General features: G+C 40.8%; 1 protein-coding gene across 1 annotated transcript; it reads right to left on the reverse strand.

Annotated features, from left to right (window-relative positions):
• Window positions 1-2,492: 2,492 nt before the first annotated feature.
• PPIF (peptidylprolyl isomerase F) lies at window positions 2,493-14,528 on the reverse strand. Its single transcript, XM_023494282.2, has 6 exons — window positions 14,228-14,528; window positions 10,344-10,374; window positions 8,468-8,556; window positions 5,543-5,639; window positions 4,361-4,436; window positions 2,493-4,038 (listed from the first exon to the last, which is right to left on the reverse strand). The coding sequence occupies exons 1-6, from the start codon at window positions 14,432-14,434 to the stop codon at window positions 3,903-3,905; spliced, it is 636 nt and encodes a 211-aa protein (XP_023350050.1). The 5' UTR covers window positions 14,435-14,528; the 3' UTR covers window positions 2,493-3,902.
• Between the last annotated feature and the right edge of the window lie 1,804 nt (window positions 14,529-16,332).

Here is a 16,332-nt window from a genome sequence, read left to right on the forward strand (position 1 = left end):
CTAATGCTATTTCAAATATCCAATACCAATAGAAAGCTATTCAGAGTGAATAAAATTCCTGACCCTAAATGACTTATCAGTGAAGTCAATGACCCTTCCATTAACTCAATGATCTATCCTCAAAAATCACCAATCTGAAAAGAGTGAATAGAATGATTCTGGAAGACCACCAATGACCTCTCCATGAACTAGTTAACCTTAGAATGAGATCAATGACTAATCCATGATCCCAAATGTGAACTCTGCATTAACTCTCTGCCTAACAAAAATTACTCATATGAAGGGAAATTCTCAAAGTGAATGTAATCTTTGGATATGACCTTAAATGACCTACTAGTAAATTAACTGGCCTTTCAATAGCTGTGTTGGCTTCAGAATAAACTCACTGATGGATTATGAAACAGAACATGAATTCTATTTGATCCAGGATACCCTCAAAATTACATTAACAGAAAGCCATCAGTTAAAGAGCAGGCATCTTAGCACATAATCAAAGATGACACGTAGTTCTGCCTTTGCAATTTACTAGCTGTGAGATCTTATCTTTTTAAGACTTAGCCGCCTCATCTATAAAATGAAGATGATGATGCTTCCACTAAGTATTCTACAGAATTGTGATAATGAATTAATCTTCTTTGTCCTTCATAAAGACTTAGACTCTTATTCTGACTGTCACTAAATCACTGTGAGGCATTGGGCAAAACACGACTTCTCAAGCCTTCATGTTCCTCATCTTTAGAACATGATTAAAACTTGAGAGGAACATTGAACCATAAAACATTAGAAAAGACAATCTTTGGAAATACTGCTAAGTAAACTGAAATAACCTTTCCATAGGTTCACCTGATTCCAAAAGACACGCACTCACCTTTCTGATCAAAAATATGAATTCTACATGATTTATCTACTCAATATTCTCTCAAAAATCAATCCTGGAAAAAACAGAGTGAATTCAGTCTCTACAATTTTTTCCTTTAACCACTATTAATTGAAAAATCTAGAAATACAACAAGACAAAAGAAAATAAAAGCATAAAGATAAACAAAGAGAAGACAAAACTATTCCTATTCACTTTTGACATGATGGTTTACTTATAAAACTCCTGAGAATCAGCAAAGAAACACACTGATACAACTAATGGCTTTGAATCCTGTAGCAGTATAAAAATGATTTGGATGACTGCACATGTATAACTTTTATCAAATTGCCATCTCAGGGATGGAAGAGAGGAAGGAGAGAATTTGGAACTCAAAATTAAAGAAAAAATGTTAAAAATTGTCTTTACATGTAACCAGGGGAAGGACGATATATTAAAAATGCATACCCTCTCAATCTTTGAAGAGATATGGGATTCTGCATGTGAAGCATTGTATATACCATCAGATTTAGTTGCTGTATTAATTATACTGAATTGGCTTTCTTTTTGTGTGTATGTGTCACAAAGGATAGGGATGGAGGGGATAAAGGATAGTCAGAAAGGTAAGAAGCGTCAAAGGCTGACTCTGAAGTCAAAGAACCTGCATTCATACCCCACCTAAGACTCTTAGTATATTATTTTGTCAATGGTTTATTAAAGCCTTAGTCCAATAGTACATTGGGTTCTAGAAGGCACTACCAGATCATATGGACAGTAGCATGTTAAGCCAGAAAGATTTTTTTGTATTAAGTATTAAGATATCTTATTATGTAGTACTTAGATACTATCTAGTTATATCAGTCTAGGTAGATAAAATTAAACTACCCCAGATCAGCCACAGGAACCATGAAACCATCTAAAGACAAGGGCCATTGTTTGTGCTGAAGGCAGGACCAACTAACCACACCCATGAACTTATGGATCTTTACAGGCTTAAATGAAATAATGGATGTAAAGGGCTTTTAAAAGCATCCTATCAATTATTATGTCAGTATTGTTAATATCAAGCTGCGTTCCTTTAGCATAAAAATAACCCGAGTGTTATTAGTGACCATCTTCTCAGATAAATACCAGCTAAGTATCAGAGGCAAAATTTGAATCCAAATCTTCCCACCTCCAAGCATCATAACCATTGAGTTACATGTCTAAGAAATTGAGTCATCCTTTTTCAGACAGATTGTGTTAGAAGGGAATAACCCACTTCTGTCTTTCACTAAGAATTCATCAGATTTTTTGCCTTCTTTGGGAGTCCTTGGTATCTGTGAACAGTAGCACTCACTGAACAAATGCTCTATCCCATTTCCAATCGTTCTGTATCGAGTATCACAGAACTCTAGATCTAGAGTCAGAAGACATCAGACTATTTCGTCCAATGGCTCTCATTGTACAGATGAAGAGAACCCCAGGGAGATTTAGGGTTTTGTCCAAAGTTGCAGAGGTCAAGTGCCCATAGGAAGATCTGAACTCTGTTGCTCTGACTGTAAAGTCCACATTCCTGAGTCACTATATTGAAAATGACCTTTTGATGGACAATCCCCATCACCATCGTCCCCCAAGATTACTCATATAAGGCAGGTTTCTTTTGTAATAAAATAGGATTTATTCTTACAATTACAATTAATCAAGTATTTTAAAAAATCAAAGGTCTTATAAACTAAGTTAGTTTCAAATGATCAGTACATATTTATTTAATAGAAACTAAGGTTTTATTTTCACACAGAGGTCAATTGTGTCCTCTAGCATCAATGGAGCACCAGTCCCCACCAGTAAACCTTCCATAAGTTGTGTTTTTAATTACTGCCAACTTTCCACAGACATACATTCACAGTGGACAACTACTGCTCACAGCTTAATTCTTTAAACTTGTTTACAGCAACCCACTTCTACCATTTGGAGCTAGTCTCAAGAATAGTAGAAGCTTTGTGACTTCACAGTTTCCTACATCCAAGAAAACCTGGCTCAAGTCTATGGCTTGGCAGAGTCTCTGTGGCTCCTATCAATCAGTCAGGCCACAGGAGAGCAAAGGGATCCTGAAATAGGAAGAGGCTTGAACCTGCTTCAGTGTTGAAATGAAAGGCAACAGCAATCACTGGAGTATTGTAAAAATCAAGTTTCTTCCTCCTCAGGACATCAACCAGTGACAGAAGGGGCATCCGAGAGTAAGATTGCAGATGGGCCCCCATGTTAGAGAAGAGGAGCACTGGAGAATACAGTTCACAAAGAGGTGCACATGGTCTGGGGGAGAGGAGGTTTAAATATCAATAGAAACATGACCGCTGTGAGCGGTACCATAGGTGAGCTTCAACACAATACCATAAAAAATTAGGGGTTGTCAGAGAAGAGGAAGGGAACCTAAGATTTAGCTTTGTGAGACATCCCCAAGGTCACACAGCTATAACAAAACCCAGCTAGATTCCCAGATCAGCATTCTTTTGATCTTCCCTCCTCTTGAAAAGAGAAGGCATTTCTATTTAGTGCAACAAATTAGGTCTTCCACTTTTGAGAGGGAAATGCCTTTTGCCAATAATACTAATTAATTCTGATTCATAATCTCCTTTGATCAGGCAACATCCTTTCTCTGTACCAGTTAAGGCAGACAGGTGCCATGTGCCTAGCCCACTTCCCTAACAGTGACTCCCCATGCCCAAAAAAAGGCTTAATGTACTCAACCCTGCCTGGGAAGAAGCAAGAGAGAGGCCTTGGGAGGAGGCGAATGGCGTGTCTGGCTCCGATTCTAAGAGTAAGCTGGTGAGCTGGATGAGAAAGAGCCCAAGAGACAGATGCTCAAAAGTGATCTTTGCAGAGACAGGAACAAAACAACGACGTAAGGAAAAAAAAATCAGATGCTGCCATAAATTCAGTTATTCTTGGACACAATACATTCAACTAGGAATCTCCTAGTGTTCAGTGTAGTCTCTTATGGGGGAGACTGGGAAAGTGGGGAGAACAAGCACACTCGAGGAACCCAGAGTCATCCACACTGGGGTTAGCTCAGCTGGCCACAGTCTTTGATGACGATCTTCTTAGATGTCTTCCCATTCTTAGAACCATAGGATTCTATCTTCTTCACCACATCCATCCCTTCCTTGACGTGGCCGAAGACAACATGCTTTCCGTCCAGCCTGTGAGAAAGGGCAGAGCCAATGAGTGGGAGCCCCTCTGTGCAGCAGACAGCCTGGAGCTGTCCTGTACCCCAGGAGCACGAGCATTCCTCTCCCCTACTTCTCCTCAGGTGAGACAGAATGTCCATCTCACTAACCCTGAGCCTCAATGTGACCTGAACTGGTCCTCACACCTCTGGGCTTCAGGCACCTCATCTGTAAAACGGTTTGTCTCTGAGCTCTTTCAGTTCTAGAGCCAGAATCCCATCTCCTCTCCTGTCTTTATTAGCATGAGAAGCAGCCAATCCCCAAAAAAACCTGTCCTGGGGGACACTGCACTCACCAGTCTGTTTTCGTTGTGCAAATGAAGAATTGGGATCCATTGGTGTTGGGACCTGCGTTTGCCATGGACAGGACTCCTGTGATAACAAAAGGGATAGCTTGGTAAGGTTTCTGGCAAATATTGCAAAAAAAAAAAAAAAAATACCATCAGGATCTCTCTCCTAGCTTAAAGAAGAACCCATTAATTCAGCAATTCATGAAAATCCTGTAAATCTCACACGTCACTCATATTCCCAACTGACAGGGTAGAGAACCAAGTGGTCTTTCTAGCTTACAGATGTGAAGAGTGAGGAAAATATAAATGGCATTTTTGAGGTCTAGTATCAAAGCAATAGTAAGTCAAGGTTAAAATTCATGTGTCTGGAACCCAGACCAGAGCCAGGGTTGACTGAAAGGCAGGGAAGAGCCTTTCAGACTTTATACGATTAGATTTTAGATGATTCCAAGGGACTTGTGATAGAAAATGTTGCTCACATCCAGTAAAAGAACTATGAAAACTAAATGCAAGTCAAAACATACTATTTTTACTTTTTTATCACTTTTTTCCTTTCTTGTAGTTTTTCCCTTTTGTTCTGAATCTTTTTACACAGAGATTTTGTGGAAATATGTTTAATATGTTTGTATAATCTATATCAAATTGTATACTCTCTTGGGGAGGGAGAAGAAAGGGAGAAAAATTGGAGCTCAAAATCTTACAAAGATGAATGGTGAAAACTATCTTTACTGTAATTAAAAAAATATATACTATTAAGTAAAAAAAAAAAAAAAAAAAAGGAAAAAACCTATATGTTTAGAAAGAAAAAAGATGAGACTTTAGGACTTGAAAGAAAAGCAAATTCATGGGTTAGTTAAGTGGTTTTTCCAAGCTGCTTCTACAAATATTTTTTAAGGGAAAGCATGTAACTTACAAAGTGCCCAGAATGGAATGACAAGCAGAAAATTGGAGCTAGGTATCAACAAAACACACAAACATAATTGTGGCTGAGAAGACTATCAGCCACGTCTGAGGAGATAGTCAAACCACAGGGTGGGGGTGGCCAAGGGAGATGGGAAAAGGAGAAACTACACTGGAGGAACTTCCATAATGATAGCTTCCCAGATCCTCTTTCAGAGGGACAAGTAACCTTCTTCCCACTTGTTAGGGTTGAAGAAATCAAAAAAGAAAAGGGGGAAAAAGACTGACCAGGTCCAACATGCTTCAGGGTGAAATTTTCATCTGGAAATCGGCTCCCATAGATGGATTTCCCTCCTGTTCCATTGTGATTGGTGAAGTCACCAGCCTGGAGAATGAATGTCAGATTAATAGTAACTGAATCAGCCAAACAAGGGTGGGGGTGGGGGGAATTACCCCTCTCCCAAGGTCCCCAAATGGAATGCCTATGAGAAGCTCCCAACCTACATCATGAATGGGAACAAAGATATACCAAAGCCTGAATCATTCCTTGTGAAGGAATCAGCCTGATGTTTCAGAGATTCTTAAGATCATAGATCAGGGCTTTGGGAACCCAAAGGGACTTCAGAAACTCCCTGTATCTCATGATAAGAGATTAAAAATAAGCAAAGAGATAAAGATAAGGAAACAGAGACCTGGAAAGGATAAGAGGAACAAAACTATAAGAGGAGGTTACTATGTGAAAACTAATACCAAAGGAATCCTTTCCTTTAAAAATCCTTCACCCCATTACATTTGTGCTACTGTGTACCCCAGCATCATGGCCAAAAGAGAAACTGACTAATCTTCCCCAAAGTACTTTTTGTTTATCACAAGAAACAAGCAGAAGAGGCCCCCAATTTCCCACCATTGAGTTCCCGTTGCACTATCTTCCCTTCACAGGACACTGTGGTTTCCTGTCTTCCCGCTCTGAAGCCCCATGGTTAGATTCCAGGGACACGCCACTGCTAAGAATCTTGCATCACCTAGAAATGTGTACCATGTGCCATGTCATCACTTCCCAGTGTGTACTCCTGCTGTCTAACAAGCTCAGCATTCCTGTCCCTCTACCCTGGGGGGGAAACAAACTGCTCCATGTCAACAAATTCAAAAGGAGACACAGAAGAAGGAAGGAAGAAGGAAAAGAGGAGGAAGAGAAAGAGAGAGAGAGATAGACACAGAGAACTTCATTATTCTCTCCAAAACAGCCCCTCAGTTCCCTATACATTTCTTTTTTTTCTTTTTTTTTTTTTTTTTTTTGCTGAGGTACTTGAGGTTAAGTGACTTGCCAAGGGTCACACAGCTAGGAAGTATTAAATGTCTGAGGCCAGATTTGAACTCAGGTCTTTTGACTTCAGGGCTGGTGCTCTACCCACTGTACCACTTAGCTGCCCTTATACATTTCTTACAGAGAAAACCTTTGCTGTAGTGGTTCCAAACATTTAGTCTGTGACTTAAATTTTTTTTTTTTTAATACTTGTGTTTCAATATGATTGGTTTCCTTTGTAATCACATGGATTTCATTTTATGTATGTAAAAACCTTATTCAGAGAAGAGGTATTCATAAGCTTCAGCAGACACTGCCAACGGGGTCCATGACTCAACCTGAGCCCTAAGCAAGCTGGTCCCAAGGCAGGTGAATCAGTAAAATGCTGATGAAATATCACAAGATAATGCCAGTGATTCAGAGGCATGCAGATTCAGGCCCAAGCTAGTGAAGGTTAACAGCAATCCTTCCTTCCTTCACCGAGGTTAAGTGGGGCTGAGCTACCTGGAGCTACAATGGAAGTATGGGCCCCTACATCATTCAGGTGAACATGAATGGAACAGGCAGTTTACAAGTTGTAAGCCGGGCCTCCACCCCATAAGCCACGGCTCGATCAGAAGCCATCTGGCAGCCATAAGGCTGAGCTCCTCCTAAGGCCTGATAAAAGAGCCCCAGCTTACTGGCGACATACAATCCTCCTTCAATTTGCCCTCAAGCATCATTCCTAGAACATTTGTGGCTACAGAATCCTTTGTGGGACTTGAAATAAAAGTGGAAACCTTAAATGATGGTGTGGAGCATATGAATATCCTTGGGATAAAATAATTTTGGGGAAATTCTGGAGCAAAATGAGAGAATTAGGACTGTTTCATGTTGAAAAATGGCCATGTGTAGTAAGAAATTTAAAAGAATAGGAAATCACATGTTATATACAAAAAAACAAACATCATCCCTTGCTGTTCAGATGTTCTCATTCCAGCTCCTCCTCCAGAGCACCAGGGATCAGTTTTGGAGAAACTGAAGTTAGGGGAAGGTAGAAAGACTGATTGCTTCTCTCTCATGTGGTCTGTTAAGGGCACAGCAAAGGCAAGAACCCACAGCTGGGCTTTCCCACATATTAGGGTATGAAACAGGGATGTTTTTAGAGGGAGGCAGGGAGAAGAGAAGAGAAAATGAAACAAAAACCCAGCTCACTGGCTCCTCCAAACTCTACCAGTACTGACTCCTATACACTTGCAACATTCCAGTTTTTATGTAATTCGTGTTCTGCCCCCCCCCCCCCCCCAAAGAGATGGCTTTAATCATACAGTGGCTCAGGTGCCACTGTCTCTATGAGGTATTCTTCATTCTCTCAGTTAAGGATCTTTTTTTCAGAAATTATAGAGTATCATTTTCTGATGTACATTGTATCTCATCCTCTGGGGAAATATTGTATGCCTTCCACCCAGGAAAATAAATAGAATAAAAGCTCGCTAAGGCCAGGGAGTGTTTCCATTTTATTTTGCATCTCTCATGCCTTTCTTCCAACAGAACCTTAAGAAATGTTTATTGAATTAAGGCCTGTCAAATCTCTTGCCTAAATCAGCCCAAAGAGCATCTCTCTGCTAAGGTTAAGGAAAGACTCCAAGGGATCTCTCACATTCACTCTCCCACCGTCCCCAGGACTAGAGAAGCTATTTCAGATGAGAAAATTCTTAGTCTTCCTTCCCTGACCATATTTTATCTTCCTCGAATTTCCAACAACACAGCCTAACCCTGTACCTTCCCATGTTATTCTCTCTTCATCTAATCTTCAAAGACTTAAAAAAAAAAATGGCATCTCCCTTCCCACCAATTCATTTAGCAACAGTGACAGGAAAGGCAACAGATATTCCTTAATCACAATGGGAAAAGAAAGTTTAAAATCTTACCTGACACATGAATGAGGGAATCACTCTGTGGAAGGTTGATCCCTTGTAACCAAAGCCATTTTCACCTGTGCAGAGGGCTCTGAAATTCTCTGAGAATACCAAGAAATAAAGAATCAGAATGATTTCATTTTTTCACCAATGTCCTTTCTACCCTTGTACTTAGTAGAAATCGTGGGGTTCATGAACTTATTTTGATAACTGTATTTCAATTGGTTGTTTTCCATGTATTTTATTTCATTCATTTAAAAAGGGTTTTTAGGCAATGTCTGTTGGTTTCAGCTAACTGCCAAAGGTGTCCGTCCAGGACATTCCAAAGAGGTCCTTGGCTAAAGGAAGTAATACAGGTCACCACTCAGCTTCTTCTACCATTTCATTCAAGGTTACATTGGGTCTGCTTTGCCCCTTGTGCAGGCCATATGTGTACATGTCTCCCCTATTAGAATGTCAGCTCTCTGAGGGCAGGGATAATTTGATTTTTGTCTTATTATTAAAATTAGCACTTAAAACAGTGGCTGGTACACAGCACTGAATACATACTTAATGTGTCTTCAAACTTGAGATTAAAAAAGGTAAAGAACACTAGTCTTTGATCCCATTCCTGCCCAAAGATAGTCCAGTGCCTGTGGCCAAGTGCCATCACCTGTCTGGGCCGCCCAAATCAGAGACTGGCACTAGGTGATCTATCTGTAAGTTCCTTTCTAACACTATCATTTCTTTTTTTTTCCTCTTAAATCTCTATTATTTTAAGAGGAAGCTAGTCCTCTGATGAAGAGATTTAGTTACAAAGACAGAACCACAAGGTACAATTTCCATTCACTAGAGGTGAAATAAAGATATACTAGAACAGAATTAACATATGGGTCCAAATGCTCAATTTCAATACTTGATATCCCTTTCTCAAAGGATTCCCCAGCCTGATGGGACTGATTAATTGTCTATTGATTGTCTATGATATACTAGGCCCCATGCTAGGCAAAACCAAGTGAGTTCCCTGAACTCATACGGTTTCCACTCAAATAGTTTCCATTATTAGGGAAGAACAGAAGTTTATAAGAAATGAAGAATTCCAAAGGAGAGAATCTTACCCCCAGGACAGACAATTTCGTTGGCAATTCAGATGCTCAGTCATTAAGGTGTGCCCCCATTGATTTCAAGAAGAATAACATTTCCCAAATCCAAATCCAAATCATCCCCATTACTCATAGAAGACAAAGATATCACTGCCTATTGATCAAGCCCTGCTCTAATTCTCATTCTCAAAGGCTGTTAACAGTTGGGGAGAGGCAGTTAGAAAGCTATTAAGACCCCCAAAAGAGCTCAAAAAAAATTCTAATTTCTCATGTCTCTAGAAGGCCTACAACAAATAAGTTGTTCTTATTTATCTCATTTAGGACATAGATAAGAGATATCAAAACTATAAAATATATGGAAAAGATCACAGGAATAGAAAGCTGAAAGAGACCTCACAAATCATCTAGTTGGGGACCCTAGGTTTTACAAACATGTTTTATTTTTTATTATTTTGATAACTTTATTTTAACATAATCCATTTCTTTTCTAAATCTTTGGATTTTATTTTGTGTTTTTAAGACTATTATTCTAGGAAGGGCCCCATGAGCTTCATCAGACACTGTCAAAGAGGTATGTGTCCCACAAAAGGTAAAGAGGCCCTGGTCTAGACCATGCCCCTCATTTTAAAGAGTCAGTCTATTCTATTCATCTGAGAGATGAAGGATTACATGATAATTTCTGGATTACCAGTTAGTTTTCTTTCCAGTGGACTGTGCATCCTGCCCAGCTCAGAATGTAGAGTCCTAGGTCCCATGGTTGCTCAATGAAACAACAAGAATTGATTATCTTCACTTTGAACACTCACCTGCAGTCTTTGGCACCACATCTGCTTTGAGCTAGAGAAAAAGGGAAAAAAATAAACACAAAAGAAAAAGTGAGTCTGGGGTCACATCCATTCTGGACCTCATGGCCCTCAGCAAGAGAACAGCCCAGGAGTAGATACTTGGCCTCTAGTGTCTTATCTGGGTCACTAACTAGAAGTGTGGACTTTGATAGATTCTTTAATTGATCTGGTTTCCAATTCCTCATTTATAAAATGATGGAATTAGGTAAAATGATTAGGGGTGGCAAGCTTATCATAAAAAGAACACCAGATTTTGAGTCATAGGAATTGGCTTTCAATTTCTGCTCAGACCCTTCCCACTTATGTGACTTTTAGGCCAATTTCTTAACTACCTAACCAGGTAGCTAGGTATAAGGGATGCAAAAATGTAAAATATATATATATATATATATAAGGTTTCTTCCCTCAAAGAAGTCATTGAGACCAAAAAAAAAAAAAAAAGGCTTTTTTGTCTCTATGGAAACTTCAGATGGACAGGACTAAGTCTGGCCTTGAAGGACTTATTTCTAGTCCAGGACTAGATTAATCCATATTCTCTCCCCACTATCATCTCAGATACTTGGATCAAGTAGATCTGACTTGGGAGTTGAATACCACTTTGTATGTTTAGCACTAATGGCTTGAAAGCTGTTATGAAGATCAAGTTACAAACCTCTCTGACCTTCACTTTTCTCATCTGTAAGATGGGAGTAACAATAGCACTAACATCACAAGATGGTTTTAAGAATCTAATGAGATAATGTCTATAAGGGACTTAAGTAAAATTTTAAATACAATTTGGGAACTATCACTTGTATGGTATTACTTAATGGTATGAACCAGCAAGAAAAAGATCAGCATGTATTACTGAGAGACATACCACACATACACCTGCATCCACTTTATTTATGGATGCCACCAATAACTAGGCAGGGTCTTTAACATGAGGAAAAGGAAGAGCAGACTATAAGGGGAGAAGGGCTTCAGCCCATTTGCTCAGGATCAATAGTCTCAGGAAGACATGGAGACAGAACCCTTGACCCAGAGCTTTCCTTCAACCCAAAGCAATTTCTCCTTACCCCACCCTCAACTCCTAAACCACTGATTGCCTGGATCACACCTAGCTCACTCCTTTGGGACTTTGAGAGAGACAACATGTCATAATTCATAGTGCAGTCAGGCATTGGTTCTGTCACTTACTAGCCATATGAACTTGAGCAAAATAACTCAAAATTCTGACTTCCAGTTTCCCCATCTATAAATCATAGTAACCACGCTTGCATTGCCTACTTTACATCAACTACTGTAAACAAAATCCTTTGTAAGTTTCAAAGCCCTATAAACATGTGATTTTTTTCTCACAGTATTTTAAAATGTAAAGTGCTATAAAAATCTAAGTTTTTTATCTTTTCAACACTTCTATACTTGATTATCATTTATACAATCATCTTATGAGTTCCTGAAAGGCAAGGATTAGGATAATTATTAAAGAAATAAAAACTAACAGTCATAACAACCCTGGAAGGTGGATACTATTATTATCCCCATTTTACAATTGAGGAAACTGAGGCAAATAAATTAAGTGATTGCCCAAGGGTCATTATGTCTTTTCTTATGGGCCCTCAAGCCTCTCACAATAAGAGAATCCAAATTTGATGGCTGCATTCACAATAAGAGAATCCAAATTTGATGGCCAGATCTTTTAGTAATCTTCTGAAGGATTCTTCTAATTTTATAAGATGAGAAAATGGAAGCTCAGCACAGGAAAGTGATTTATCCCATGTTGGAAAGCAAGATAGTGTCCAATTGATCTGAAGCTCAGGTCTCCTGACTCCTGGTCAAAGCCCCATACCACCACATTTGTGAACTGGCATGAATCCTTTTCGAAACCTATTATTACAATAATCCTGTGAAATAGGTGAAAAATATGTCCAATTTATAGGCAAGGAAATTAAAGGGTGCCCAGAGGTTTATATCAAACCTGCCTGAATCCGACAGATATTCATTGGATTAAACTGCTACTTGCTTCAGTATAAAGATGACCTGTCTCAGACCCAATCTTTGAGAAAAGGTCAGCCAGCTCCTTTCAGCTCCTTTGGTTCCTATTTCCCCACTCGGAGAAACCAGAGCTAGGACATTTATTTCTTCGCCTTGACTCCAATTTATCACTGGCTGATCAAGTAATCTGAGGGAGCATGACTAGAAAAAGCAAGGAAGCTCCAGGAAAGATCAGCTTTAACTTGGGAGTCAAAGGGTCTTATTCTGCATTTTGCCAGCCCACTGCCCCGCTCAATTCTCCTTACTCAACAGAACTCTATGCTTTCTCTTACATCAGTTTCATCCACCATCTCCCTCCACCACCTTGCAGAACAGAGAATTAGACGTAAACTCACTGAGGGCAAGGAATATGCCCTATTTGTCTTTATTTTCCTATATCTCTCGGAGCCTGGCTTAAAAATCAATTGATCAGAGGCACCTGGATGGTGCAGTGGATAGAGCACCAGCCCTGAAGTCAGGAAGATCTGAGTTCAAATCTGCTCTCAGACACTTATTAACACTGTCTAGCTGTGTGACCCTGGGCAAGTCACTTAACCTCAATTGCCTCAGCCAATGTATATATATGTATACATATACAATGTATATATGTATACATATACAATGTATATATATATATATACATTGTATATATGTATACAATGTAAATATATATGTGTATATATATATATACACAATGTATATATGTGTATATATAGTGTATATATATACAATGTATATATATATATATAGTGTGTGTATATATATATATATATACACACAATGTATGTACATATATATATATAAAATCAATTGATCAGTATACCTGTAAAAGGCCATATGGGATAATGAAAAGGGTCGTGGACTTTAGTTAAGGAAACTTGAGTTTCCTCCCACATTTTCTGGCCATGTGTCAGGACCTCAAGATTTTCAACTGAAAATGGGGATAATCAGAGACACCAGTTAACTACTTCTCAAGGTTGTCCTGAGGAAATTACTTAGTAGACCGTAAAGCTCTACATAGAAGAGTTACGATTACTTAAGGAAAGAGCTACGGGAGGGTGGCTAAACTCAGTCCTTCCCAAATTCCTGGGCTTTCAGGTGGACTCCCAAACCCACACAAGCAAACAGTTATGCAAATAGTCTTGCCACGTGATCCCTGTGGTTTTTTTTTTTTTCTCTGTCCAAACTAGGAGCCAAAAGTTCTGAATGCTCTCCCCAACCAGAGCTCCCCTCATCCTCCCAGCGAAACACAATTCGCCTGCTAGGGGTGGTTGCATACTAGTTCTACCCGACCTTCCTAAATTGCGACATTCCTCTTTGACCTCTGTCTCCAAATAATGGGGATTGCTGCCGGCTCCCACTTCTAGGGTGATGACCTTGAGCATAGATTATCCCAAAATCCCTTTCCCCCCACTCCCAAGGAGAAAGTCACCAGGTCTCCCAAGCCCCCACCCTTGAGTCTGAAAACTTAAGAGTCTTTAAAGTCGGGGGGAAGGGAAAGTTGCCCGCTGGAACACAGGCCTCGGCAGCCATGTCGCCAAATCTCAACAGTTTCCTCATTTCTAAAAAGAGGCCGGCGTGGTTTAAAGGACTTGTGAAAGACACCGAACAGAGCCGGGGCCTGGCGCGACCTCCCACAAATCTCTCTGCGAGTAAAAAGGACGAGAAGCGGAGGGACCGGCGTGGTCCTGGCCACGCCGCTCCCGCAGTCCGAGTCCCGGTGGCCCGTCCCCCAGTGCGAGGACCCGCGCCAAGCGCCGCCCCCACGCGTGACCTTGAGCTCCCGCAGGCCCTCTAAGCCCGGCGCAGCCCCGCACGCCTTCACCCACCTCCAGCACCACCCGGCCGAGCGGCTGCTCCTCGGCCGCCACGTCCAGGTACACGAGCGGGTTCTTGACGCTGCCGGCGGCCCCGGAGTCGGAGCTGCTGGCGCTGCTGCGGGCCCCGCGGAGCCGGGCGAGCGTCGGGGCCGCGGAGACCCGCCGCGGTGCCAGGCCCAGGGTCAGCAGGCGAGGGCCGCAGCGCAGCGTCTGCATCTCGGAGAGCGGGAGGAGCGAGGATGGAGAGCGGGGAGCCTGCACACGGACCAAAGCCCGCCCACCGCCGGCCAGAAGCGCCAGAGAAACGCCCGCCCCCGCCGCACTCGGCCTTTTAATCCCCCAGGCCCCGCCCCCGGAGGCCCCGCCCTTGGGGCGGGGGGAAGAAGGCGAGGGGCGGAGGACCCTGACTAACCGGCCGGGGCTTGTTACTTCCTCCAGTTCCGCCTAGGCCACCTGTCCGGGCTCTCCCGTCCTCCGCTGGGCACGTGGCAGGAGACGGACTCCCCCTGGGCATTGTCTCATCGGTGTAGGGGACTCCGGGATGCAAATGTATCTTCACCATTGTAGATGGGCACTTTCTCTGCAATATACATTCTTTTTTCTTTTAAAAAAAATTATTTTATTCAATATTTCTCAATTACATTTTGAAATTTTCTTTTTTATCAAAGCTTTTTATTTTCAAAAAACACGCTTGGATAATTTTTCAACAAAACCTTGTGTTCCAAATTTCCCCCTTCCCCTCACCCCCTCCTCTAGATGGCAAGTAATCCAATACAAATTAAACATGTTAAAAATAATATATATGTTAAATCCAATATATGTATACATATTTATTCAATTATGGAGCTGCACAAAAAAATTAGATCAAAAAAGAAAAAATGAGAAAGAAAACAAAATGCAAGCGAACAACAAGAGTGAGAATGCTATGTTGTGGTCTTCATTCAGTTCCCACAGTCCTCTCTCTGGGTACAAAGGGCCCTCGTTATCACAAGATCATTGGAACTGGGCTCAATCATCTTGCAATGTACATTCTTAACGAGGGCCTAAGTGTCCTGCCAAGGCCCACACAGGTCGTATGTATCCGAGGCTGCACTTGAGCTCAGATATTCCCTGGAGGTGGACACTGGCCTCCTGGCTGTTCTAGGAACAAGACTCTCCAGCTTAGTGCTGAGCACATTTCTTTGATTGTCTCCCATCCTTAGAATAGATCTCTTTTCTCCATTCTAATTACTGACCTCTCTAATTTCCTTTAAGTACCAATTGAAATAGTCTCTTTTATTGGAAGCTTCCCCTCTTAATTCTAGGGCATTTCTTCAGTTGTTTCCTATTTAACATAAATACATTGTTGTTCAGTCGGCTTGTCCAGTTCTTCCTGACCCCATTTGAGTTTTCTTGGCAAAAATAGTGGAGTGGTTTGCCATTTCCTTCTCCAGCTCATTTGACAGATGAGAAACTGAGGCAGACAAGATTAAGTGACTTTCCGGGGATCCCATAGCAAGTGAGTGTCTAAAGTCATATTCCAACCCTTTAAGATTAGTTTTCCTGACTCCAAGCTCAGTACTCTATTCATTGCATCACTTAGTTGCCTGAATATAATTTGTCTCATATACATTTGTTTACATATTTTTCTCCCCCATTTTGTTGTAAGCTATTTAAGAGTAAGGTCTGTTCTTTTTTTTTTTTTTCTCTCTTTCATATTCCCTGGCACATAGTAGGCATTTAATAATTGATTAATTCCAGGTTCCAAAGACAGTTCTCTATCCAATCTGGCATACAGTGATAACAAATTGTCCTGGTGTTTGTTAGTGGTGAGAAGACTGTGGGTGGTGTAGAGGAAGTGGTCTTATGAGAAATGAGAAATGCTCTGAGACCTGGTAGGTTCTTATATCTCACTCCTACATTGAACTGTGGGAATTAAGTGAGAAGTTTTTAAAGAAAAAGCTCTCAACTTTTGGCTTCTGAGACAAGGAATGGAGTTAAAGATCAGCTTTCAAAGGCAGAGACCCATTTGGAGAGTGAAAAGAACAAAAATGCATAGTGATGAAGGAAGGAAATAGAAGCTTTTGCTTTGTCTCTCTTGGATGCTGTTACATGTTTTAGTTATCTGAGAATCT

The sequence above is a fragment of the Sarcophilus harrisii genome, chromosome 2, assembly GCF_902635505.1.
Source record: "Sarcophilus harrisii chromosome 2, mSarHar1.11, whole genome shotgun sequence".
Taxonomy (NCBI): domain Eukaryota; kingdom Metazoa; phylum Chordata; class Mammalia; order Dasyuromorphia; family Dasyuridae; genus Sarcophilus; species Sarcophilus harrisii.

Excerpts from the sequence above, each read along its gene's own strand:
- PPIF (XM_023494282.2), bottom strand. The coding sequence starts at position 14,434 with ATGCAGACGCTGCGCTGCGGCCCTCGCCTGCTGACCCTGGGCCTGGCA. Across the intron at positions 10,375-14,227 it reads TCGGCCGGGTGGTGCTGGAG|CTCAAAGCAGATGTGGTGCC; the intron begins GTGGGTGAAGGC and ends CTTTTTCTCTAG. Across the intron at positions 8,557-10,343 it reads TGTGGTGCCAAAGACTGCAG|AGAATTTCAGAGCCCTCTGC; the intron begins GTGAGTGTTCAA and ends TGGTATTCTCAG.